The following is an 11,440-nucleotide window of genomic DNA, read 5'->3' as shown; positions in this document are numbered from 1 at the left end:
TTCTACACATCAAAGGAAATAGTCAACAAAACTAAGAGGCAACCCACAGAATGGGAGAACATATTTGCAAATGACGCTACAAAGGGCTAGTATCCAATATCTTATAAAGAACGTCTCAAGCTCAACACCAAAAAACAAATAAGTCAAAAAATGGGCAGAAGATGTGAACAGACACTTCTCCAAAGAAGACATACAAATGGCTAACAGACGCATGAAAAAATGTTCAACATCATTAGCCATCAGGGAAATTCAAATCAAAACCATATTGAGATACCACCTTACACCAGTTAGAATGGCAAAACTTAACAAGATACGAAACAAGTGTTGGAGAAGTTATGGAGAGAGGGGAATCCTCTGACACTGTTGGTGGGAATACAAGCTGGTACAGACACTTTGGAAAATAGTATGGAGGTTCCTCAAGATGTTAAAAATAAAGTTACCCTATGACCCAGCAATTGCACTAGTAGGCATTTACCCCAAAAATACTGATATAGTGAAAAAAAGGGGCAACTGCACCCTAATGTTCATCGCAACAGTGTCCACAATAGCCAAACTGTGGAAGGAGCTGAGATGCCCTTCAACAGATGAACGTATAAAGAAGATGTGGTGCATATGTACAATGAAATATTACCCAGCCATCAGAAAGGATGAATACCTAAAATTTGCATTGACATGGATGGACTGGAAGAGATTATGCTATTTGCAATAAGTCAAGCAGAGAAAGACAATTATCATAAGGTTTCACTCATATGTGGAACATGAGGAGTAGTGGAGAGGACCATTGGGGAAAGGAAGGAAAACTGAAGGGGAGAAACTACAGAGGGAGACAAACCATGAGATACTATGGACTGCAGGAAACAAACTGAGAGTTTCAGAGGGGAGGGGGTTGGGAGGATGGGGTAGCAAGGTGATGGGTATTAGGAGGGCTGCTGTTGTGATGAGCACTGGGTGTTAAACACAACTAATGAATCGTTGAATGCTACATCAGAAACTAATGATGTACTATATGGTGCCTAACTGAACATGAGGGTAAAAAAAAAGATTTGAAGAAAACATGAACTTAAAAATGGGTTAAGATGCAAGGAGGTTAGAGTTCTGGAAGGCATGCAAAATCATGGTGAAGAAGTAAGAAAAACTGGATTCACCTGACTTCTATTCTCGTCTCTTGGTAACAGAGAATTAGCAGGAAAAATTTTCCTTTCTGTCCAGACCAGTGGCCCATGGGGAAATTATATGCTCAGAAGTGGGAGTACAATGGAATCATTGCCTAATGAGCAGACACAGGGAGCTGTAAATATCTCCTCTGCTGCAGTCCCTGGCCATGGTCCACCCTTGTGCAGAGCAGAACATGATTGCTACTTTGGGGTTCCTAAGTTGAGCTGGGGGACCCATGCTTCAGTTCTTCCTGCTGTCCCATCTGTGAACAGAGCTTCGGTCTCCGTGATCAACCATCCAGGGATGAATTGGGACCTCCACGCGCAGACCTTCATCTTATAAACCCCATCCAGGTGAGTCTCAGAGCCAGCAGGTATTTCAGGAAAGGGTCAGAGAGAATGGAACCTGGGAACCTTTACCTGAGGTCACCTGAGAGCTTAACCAGCCTATCCCAGAGCCAAGCGATTGCATGTTTGTTTGTTGGGTTGACTACAAAGTTTTAATATATTAATTTAATATATTTTTAAAAGATGTGTTCATGTGGAAAGTCCAGTTGGATGAGACAGAGAAAGGAATGGGGAGTATAAAGTGCTTCCAGTGAAATTAGAACATAGTCAAGGGGTTTCGCAGCTAAGGTGAGTAGGAAAACAGAGTTTTAGCCTTGGAGGTGTGAGCAGTGGACAGAGAGCATTTTCTAAAATTTTTCACATGGTGTGCATTTAGCTTGTTCTGTATTTATTAGAAAGGCACAGGCCCATGGAAGTAAATACTACCATGTGACAGCTGTTTTTGAGACATACATTTCACAGTATCATCTCTTCCATTGGTGTTCACTGGAGGAAAAAATATACTTAATATGCATAAAGGGATATGCCAAGGGGCATTACTCTGCAACTATTTTATTACCACGGAGCCTGAATATATTTTTGTTTTGTTTGCCATTTACTTCCTATATGCAATTGTTTTTGCAAGTACATTGCTTTCATATACCGGGATCTGTGTGTTTTTATTGTGGTTTTGATTGCATTCTTTCTTTTTCTATTAATTATGTTCTGTTAGTTACCATTTGGTACATCATTAGTTTTTTTATGTAGTGTTCAATGATTCATTAGTTGTGTATAACACCCAGTGTTCATCTCAACACATGCCCTCCTTAATACCCATCACTCAGGTGACCCATCCCCCCACCACCCTCCCCTCTGGAACCCTCAGTTTGTTTCCTGGAGTCCATAGTCTTTCCTGGTTTGTCTCCCTCTCTGATTCCACCTCTCCAGTTTTCCCTCCCTTCCCCTAAGAATGGTAATGTTTTCACCAAGTTTGCTGTTTTCCACTTAATCCTTGTATTGTGTTTAGATGTATTTATGGGATCGAGTGAGAGCCTACATACTTTGTGAGGTCCAGTCTATCAGTTGGTCACATCGTTTTCCCCTCATTGCTTTTAAACATTGAAATTCTTCTGCATCCTCAGTAGTAAGAACAGCTTTTTACACCTATTGTCACTTTATTGCACATCCAATTGTTGTTATTTCTACCATTTTGTATTTTGGAATTAGATCTGTTTTTTAAAATAGCAATCAGCTCCTGTCATTATGTGAAACATGCTCTTTTGTATTCAACTGAAGATCCCTCCATCTTTTTCATAAGCATGATTGAGTCCATTTTTGGTTACATACAGTCAAATTATAACTTGAGCTACTGCTTCCTGCACCGTGTGTTAAAAAAGAATGTTTTCCCTTTCTTTTATTTCCAAGCCTTTAGCCATTTCAGCCTAAATTAAAGACCCATATCGATGTGACTGTTGCTGCTTTATATCTTTTCTGTAAGATGTTAGTATTAGATATTTTCAGTTTTGTTGAAGAGTTATTTGAATCCACCCTCTTTAACATGATTTTATTTTCCCTAACATTCTATTTAATAAATTCACATTTTCTTAAAACTTGTTTCTATACAAATGCACACCTTTGTGAATGCAAAGGTGTGAACAAAGCAGGTGAGGCCCCTGCTCCTTTGCAACATAGATTATAATGGAGACCAGGGAACTACGTGTTCATATGATACAAGGTCTTCAAAGATAAATCATATACAGAGAGGGGATAGATTGTCACGGAACATGCCAGATTTTGCAGAGTATGGTCTGGGAGGGTTTCTGCATGTCAGACAAGGAACAGAGAATCAGGACTCATTGGATTTTGTATCAAACAAGGACCAAACCCCAAAGCCCAAGAAAACAAGGAAACGAATGACAGCAAGGAAAGTAAAAGAAGAGCCAGTCTTATCCATTCTTGGGCCACATAAAAAGAAGTGTGGTCAAATAAACAGGGCAAGGGGACAGGAATGACAATTAGACCAGGGCCTGAGGTGGACCCCATGACGAAGCCCTTGGGTCAGTCAGCACGGGCTCCCTAGACTCTGGTGTAACATCAGCACCCATGCTGACTGCCTTTTCCCTCTGCAATCCGGTCTTCAAAGGGACTCTTCTCTCATACTGTTTCTCCCACATTAGCAAGCACAAGCCCTCTATTAAACAATTTTCACCCTTCACTGCAGTAGATCCCAACTTTTTTAAAACTGTCCACAGTAAACATGCCTTTTACATTATGATCAAGCATGTGTGCGAACACACAAATCCACATGTATGTACACACACACACATAAAACACAACTGAACAAAGAGAATAACCATTCATATACTAACAGGAAGGAACTGTGCTCAACTTTTTACATATATGGACTCAGTCAACCACCTTAGAAGGATGGATACGACTACCTGCACCATTCTGGTGAGAATATTAACATTTTAGAATGAATTGCTTGTCTTCCAAATTCAAACAGCCCACATGTGGTAGATCCAAGACTCAACACTCATTCACTGATTCCAAAATATTGCATTTGATATGATATAGAAAAGTCTTTTTCCATTTCATCTTGATAAATAACCACTTTTTTGTACATTGTATATTTCTTTTTGTCAATTGTGGATTTGTTCATTTTACCCATATTTCTAGTGGAAGTTCATACATTGAGGGGTCTTGACATCATAAATATATCACTCTTTTCTCTTTTGGAGAAATTGGGGGGTTTGCCGCTTTATTAATTATTCTGGGCACCAAGGGATATATTTAGGGTTGGAATGCTGCCAGACTCAGGGAAGTTTTCTCATCATCACGATCTCTCAGTGACCGCTTGGGCTTATTAGATCTTTCTCCCCTCTCTTCCTTTTCTCTGTCTCTTTTTAGATTTTTATACTTCTCTAAATACAGGACAAAATGGTCATTTAAAATGGAGCATCAAGTTACATGTTCATGGGAGTCTTACCACCCGGAATTTGGGTACTTTTCTATAATTTTTAGGGTAATGAGAATTTGACATTGAGAGCTTAAAGAGTATGATTTCTTTCTTAACTATTGTAGCTGGGGGTGAGAAGAGCCTGGTAGTCTCAAGGCTCCAGGAGTCTGTAGCGTGCCAAAATGGGACTCTTGAAATAGAGATACCAGAATGTTAACCAACACTTAGAAATAAGGAAAGGATCCTTTTTTAAAAAAATTTTTTTGTTATGTTATTCACCGTAATACAGTACATTTTTAGTTTTTGATGTAGCGTTCCATGATTCATTGTTTGCTTATAACACCCAGTGCTCCATGCAATACATGCCCTACTTAATACCCTCACTGGGCTAACCCATCCCCCCCACCCCTCCTCCCCTGTAAAACCCTCAGATTGTTTCCCCGAGTCCATAGTATCTCAAGATTCATCTCCCCCTCTGATTCCCCCCCTTCATTTTTAAGATCCATTTTTTTAAAGATTTTATTTATTATATATTTGAGAGAGAGAGAGAGAAAAAAACATGAGTGAGGGGGAGGGGCAGAGGAAGAGAGAGAAGCAGATTACCCCACTGAGCAGGGAGCCCTATACTGGACACCATCTCAGGAACCTGGAATCATGACCTGAGCCAAAGGCAGATGCTTCACCGACTTAGCCACTTCAGTGCCCAGGAAGGGATCCATTTTTATTGACAGAATTCCTTGACAATAAATAAGTGAAGTCTAGGAATACCATGTGAATGAAGGACTTCCTGTCTTGAAGTCTCTGCTGCAGCAGGGAGGCCATCTCGTTCTTCAGCCTTCCCTGACACCACCTTTCCTCACTCTCCCTCTCACTCTTCTCCTGACCACATTGGCTCCATTTTTAGTCCTGGATATCCATTCAAAACAGGCGCCTTCCTCAGGGACTTGCCCTGGCTCTTTCTCTCCCAGGGCACACACAGCCCCAGATAAACTCGTGTCTTCCATGCAGACTGCCTTCAAATGTCACCTTCTTTTAGGTCTACCTGAACTCCCAAAAAGATAACACCTCATCTATTCTCATTTATGACTCTTTTTTCCCCCACCGTCATTGTAATTATAGCGTTTCTACCATGTTACTCACTCCCATTTGTGTTACAATTAATCATTTGTCTGCTCATTTCTAGTCATCACGACCACATGGGACAAGGCAATGATTCACAAATTTCAGGATTTCTTCTTCTGGGATTATCAAATAATCCAGAACTAGAGCCCCTCATATTTGGGCTTTTCCTCTCCATGTACCTGGTCACTGTGTTTGGAAACCTGCTCATCATCCTGGCCGTCAGCTCAGACTCCCACCTCCACACCCCCATGTACTTCTTCCTGGCCAACCTGTCCTTTGTAGACATCTGTTTCACCTCCACCACCGTCCCCAAGATGCTATGGAACATCCAGACTCAGAGCAAAGTGATCACTTATGAAGGCTGCCTAAGCCAGATTTTTTTTTTCATACTCTTTGCAGGATTAGATTTCTTTCTCTTGACTGTGATGGCCTATGACCGCTTTGTGGCCATCTGTCACCCCCTGCACTACATGGTCACCATGAACCCCTGGCTCTGTGGATTATTGGTTCTCGTGTCCTGGATCACGAGCATCCTGAATTCCTTGTCAGAAAGCTTACTGGTGTTGCGGCTGTCCTTCTGTACAGAGGTGGAAATCCCCCACTTTTTCTGTGAACTCAATCAGATGATCCAACTTGCCTGTTCAAATACCTTTCTCAATAACATTGTGGTGTATTTTGCAGCTGTGCTCCTCGGTGGTCCTTCCCTAGCTGGGGTCCTCTATTCTTATTCTAGGATAGGTTCGTCCATATGTGGGATCTTATCAGCTCAGGACAAGTATAAAGCATTTTCCACCTGTGCATCTCACCTCTCAATTGTCTCCTTATTTTATTGTACGAGCCTAGGAGTGTACCTTAGCTCTGCTGCTCCCCAGAGCTCCCACGCAAGTGCAGTGGCCTCAGTGATGTACACAGTGGTCACACCCATGCTGAACCCCTTCATCTACAGCCTGAGGAACAGAGACATAAAGAGGGCTCTGATGAGATTCTCTGGGATGGCAGTTAGGAAAGAGACAATTGTCCTGGCCTGAAGAAATTGCCATGATTGCAGGGTCGAAGCCTTAGAATCATAAGTTGTAATTTTTCTATGCAGATATTGGAAGTAGAACTTGCTTCCTTAATTTACTTCCTGTAATTTCCATCTTGTTTATTTTGTCCTCCTGTACAATGTATTTACTTACTTTTTAAGCTTTGTGATATCTTTGATACTCAAGAGATTTTTCCCTTTTTCATTTTCCTACTCTCTCAGGTTATTCATAACATTGTATGTGATATATTTGGAAATTCTCACTCATTTCAAAGGACTACATGGATCTGCTAAGAATACTTTCCACTCAAATGAAATACATCATAATGAATATTTTTCTTTTGTTTTACTAAAACAAAAAAACAGTCATGAGTCGTACTACTCCTACGGAAAATCTACTTTTGGCCACCATAGCTATTTACATAAATTTATAACAGAGGAAAATCTGAGACTGTGTTTCCCTTTGTAACATCATTCCTTTGTGCATCACTACCTTCACTGCTCTTCTGAGAATGCAGACTTTGGCGTACTGTTTGTTATAGCTGATCATGGTGATCTTCCTACATATTAGGAGCCCTGTTCTATAACACAGCTTGTGTCCACCATGCCTCCCATAGTCACTCGCAATAGAAATGATAATAAAATGCATGTCTCCAAATAGAATCTACACAGAAAGACAAATATGGAAAAAGTAGTTTGACATAATATGACCTTAGAGTCAAACGTGACTTTAAGGATGATGAAGAGAATAATAACACATACATTTATTCCTATGCAAAATACTTCTTTCTCAGACGCTTCATCTACTCATTGAAATATGGATTATCAGGGTCCTTCTGTAAGAGACAGTCATTAAGATGAAACACTGGTGATATGTTTGGATTTTATTAAATTATTTTCTGGTTTCTGGTTGAAAATTTCCAGCGCTACATACAAAAAAGATTCCTTCCATTTCACTAAATGAAACATCTCCCACTATTCGAAATTTTGCCATAACCTCTAAAGGCGCAGTGAAAGAACGTCAGTATGATCCATTATGTATGACCTCATAACCACAGGAGGACTCACCAGCAAGCTTAGACTCCTGTCCAGGATGTGATTCGGAGTCTCAAGCTTTGTGCAAACATGCATGTGTTTCCAGCCTTTCCATGTTACCTCCAAGGGCCACAATGGAGTTATTTTTAATACGGTTACATGAAATAAACGTCAAGAACAGAGTTATCACAGAGGCTATCTTCAAGTATCAGAACAAATGCCTAGAATAAAAAGATCAGATTACTAAAAACACCGTCAGTTCTTCCTGATTTGATTATTATATCAGTTGGCAATTGCTGCATACAAAGCATCCTAAAATAACGTGGCTCGACATAATGTCTTAATTATTGCAGGGGATTGGAGGGTAGAGAGTTGTTCTGATCACCGCAGGGCTCCACATGAGTTCTTTTTTCAGGGGCAGTCTCTGCATTGTGTTTCTAAGGCTCACCCATGACATGTGGCTGTAGTGCCCTTCTGTCCTGAAAAATCTATGACATTTTACTCATTTTATATATGTAGGCTAATCTACTTACAAAAAAAGGCGTTTGTCAAAAGTGGATTGTCTTAATTTACTTCAACTATTTTAATATTATCCACAGGTGAACCTTTGTTTTTTCACAGTTAGAAGAGAGTCTCCCACCATGTTAGGTGTGTCTCAACTACCTGTGCTCCCGCTCTGACTCTGAGTCATGCCCCACTAGAATTTTTAAACTCTAATTATTTTATTGGAACATTACTGCATGCAATAAACTGTACATATTTAAAGTGTACAATTTTAGGAATTGAAAGAGTCATTGAAAAATCATGGGTACATACTGCATGCTTCCATCTCCATAGAACTCAAGAAGGTGCAGAATAAATTCTAACTATTCAGTATGCAATTGTTAGGGTGTCATCCCTTCTTCCTACATTTTCTTCTGGAGGCAATGTGGAATCATAAACATAACTTCAAGCGATATTGTAAGGCAAGATGCAATGTGTGGACATACTTTGTTGGGTCCAAAGAGTGTTCAAGACTCAGGGTTGTGTGTACATAAATGTATGTATATTCATGTACATATTTATTTCAAGAAAACACACGTGCATAAATATACATGCACAAAACTCATTGCACTCATTATAACCCATTATAACCTATCTAATGTGCTGAAAGAAAGCTTGAGAGAGTCTTGGAGGGTAGATAAATGAAAAGAATGAACATTTGCATTCACATAAAATCCTAGGAATGTAGGGGGCGCCTGGGTGGTGCAGTCGTTAAGCGTCTGCCTTCAGCTCAGGGCGTGATCCCAGTGTTATGGGATCGAGCCCCACATCAGGCTCCTCCACTATGAGCCTGCTTCTTCCTCTCCCACTCCCCCTGCTTGTGTTCCCTCTCTTGTTGGCTGTCTCTCTCTGTCAAATAAATAAATAAAATCTTTAAAAAAAATCCTAGGAATGTAGAAATTTAAGCTAATGAATCATCTAACTTTACATCAGAAACCAGGGATGTACCTTATGGTGACTAACATAATATAATAAAAAAACATTAAAATAAAATAAATAAATAAAGTACAGCTGAATCATAAAAAAAAGAAAGAAATTTAGACAAAAAATTTAGGAGATTGGAGGCAAGATGGTGGACAAGAAGGGGACCCCACTTCCACTGGTCCCCTAAATTTAGCTGGATATCTACCAAACTATTTTGAACACCCACAAAATCAGCCTGTGATCTAAGAACATATAGCTAGGTCTCTACAAGCAGACAAGTGACTGCTTGAGGCAAGGTAGGACATGCAGGGTCGTGAATCTGCAGGGAGATATCAGAAGGTAAACAGAAGATGGAGGAAACCTCCATAAGCTGGCTTCTGGAAAGTGATAGAACACCAGAGCACAAAATCGGAACCCTTAGAATTCTGTTCTAGGGAGAGACATCCCTCTCTGAAAAGGGCTCTGGAAATGAAAAAGCAGAATTCTAAGTAGGGCATTGTGGTTTCAGGATACAAGGAGGTGCAGAGCAAAAGGGGGGCTGGTGATTGCACTACTGGGTGTTTACCCCAAAGATACAGACGTAGTAAAGAGAAGGGCCATATGCACCCCAATGTTCAGAGCAGCAATGTCCACAATAGCTAAATCGTGGAAGGAGCGGAGATGCCCTGCAACAGATGACTGGATTAAGAAGTTGTGGTCCATATATACAATGGAATATTACTCAGCAATCAGAAAGAATGAGTTCTCAACATTTGCTACAACATGGACGGCACTGGAGGAGATAATGCTTAGTGAAATAAGTCAAGCAGAGAAAGACAACTATCATATGATTTCTCTCATCTATGGAACATAAGAACTAGGAAGATCAGTAGGGGAAGAAAGGGATAAAGAAAGGGGGTAATCAGAAGGGGGAATGAAGCATGAGAGACTATGGACTATGAGAAACAAACTGAGGGCCTCAGAGGGGAGGGGGGTGGGGGAATGGGATAGACTGGTGATGGGTAGTAAGGAGGGCACGTATTGCATGGTGCACTGGGTGTTATACACAACTAATGAATCATCGAGCCTTACATCGGAAACCGGGGATGTACTGTATGGTGACTAACATAGTATAATAAAAAATCATTAAAAAAAGGGGGGGGCTGGTGGTCCCTGAACCAGGAAAGTACCCGAGCAGTGGATCCAGGAAGCAGGTTATGCCCCAGCAGCCCAGGAAGGGATTCTTAGCTCGGATTGCCATAAACAACAAGTTAGGCCAGTTGATGACCACTCTTTTCTTTGGCATCCTGAAAAAAATCTGGGAACTGTGTCCATATCCAGGCAAAAACTTTACAGGGTAGTTGCAGCCCAGAAAGGGTTTTAGTGCAGCACTCAGACACGATCCAGGAGCTTCAGGTGCCCTCCGGAGCCAGCGGCCACTCGCAGTTTTAAAATCACAAAGGGGAGGGAAAGATGGAAGAGGAGTAGGGGACACTATGTCAACCAGTCCCCTGAATTGAGCTGGATATCTTCCAGACCGTTCTGAACACCCATGAAATCAGACTAAGATGTAAGAAGATACATCTGGATCTCTACAAACAGAACATCCCTGGCAGTTGGTCTCAAGGTATGAAGCGGGGAGCCAAGAGTCTGGGGACAGATATCGGAAGATAAACAGAAGGGGGAGGGAGGCTCTGTGGTCTTGTGCCAGGAAGGCAGAAGCCTCCTGCCCTGGGGAGCGGGCCGGACTCGCGGACTAGTAGTGGCGGGGAAAGGTCTTTAGTGCATCCCCCCAGACCGAAACCTGGAGCTCAGGGGCGCAGGGGCAAACCGGAGGCAGTTGTTGGTTTTAGAAGCACAAAGGGCAGAGACATACCTGCCCTGGGAGCGAGGACTGGGAGAGCGGCTGTGGGACACACAAACCAGGACGCTGCAGGGTTTTAGCAGCACCGACAGAAACGGAGTCAGTGTAGCCTGGAGAGCTCAGTGAAGAGCAGACTGCAATCTCTTTGTTCTGAGACAGAGGTTTGGATATGGTCACTTCTGCTCTGACTCTCAGAAGAGACACAGAAGGCACCAGGACAAGATGCCATGGAACAAAAGCCCCCCAAAACTGCTTCTCACTGAGCCCATCCCTCCCACACAGGCAGGCAGGGTTGCCTGAGTATCAGCACAGCAGGCCCCTCCCCCAGAAGGCAGCCTGGAAGAACAAGAAGCCCACATCCCAGGGCGCCTGGGTGGCTCAGTCGTTAAGCGTCTGCCTTTGGCTCAGGGCATGATCCCAGTGTCCTGGGATCAAGCCCCACATCGGTCTCCTCCGCTATGAGCCTGCTTCTTCCTCTCCCACTCCCTCTGCTTGTGTTCCCTCTCTCA

General features: G+C 42.0%; 1 protein-coding gene across 1 annotated transcript; it reads left to right on the top strand.

Annotated features, from left to right (window-relative positions):
• Positions 1 to 5,457: 5,457 nt before the first annotated feature.
• On the top strand, positions 5,458 to 6,590 carry LOC103677209 (olfactory receptor-like protein OLF4). Its single transcript, XM_008706449.2, has one exon. The coding sequence runs from the start codon at positions 5,523 to 5,525 to the stop codon at positions 6,588 to 6,590; it is 1,068 nt and encodes a 355-aa protein (XP_008704671.2). The 5' UTR covers positions 5,458 to 5,522.
• The last annotated feature ends 4,850 nt before the right edge of the window (positions 6,591 to 11,440 follow it).

This window comes from Ursus maritimus, unplaced genomic scaffold (assembly GCF_017311325.1).
Source record: "Ursus maritimus isolate PB19 unplaced genomic scaffold, ASM1731132v1 scaffold_14, whole genome shotgun sequence".
NCBI lineage: Eukaryota > Metazoa > Chordata > Mammalia > Carnivora > Ursidae > Ursus > Ursus maritimus.
This window is presented reverse-complemented; position numbering and strand designations above follow the sequence as displayed.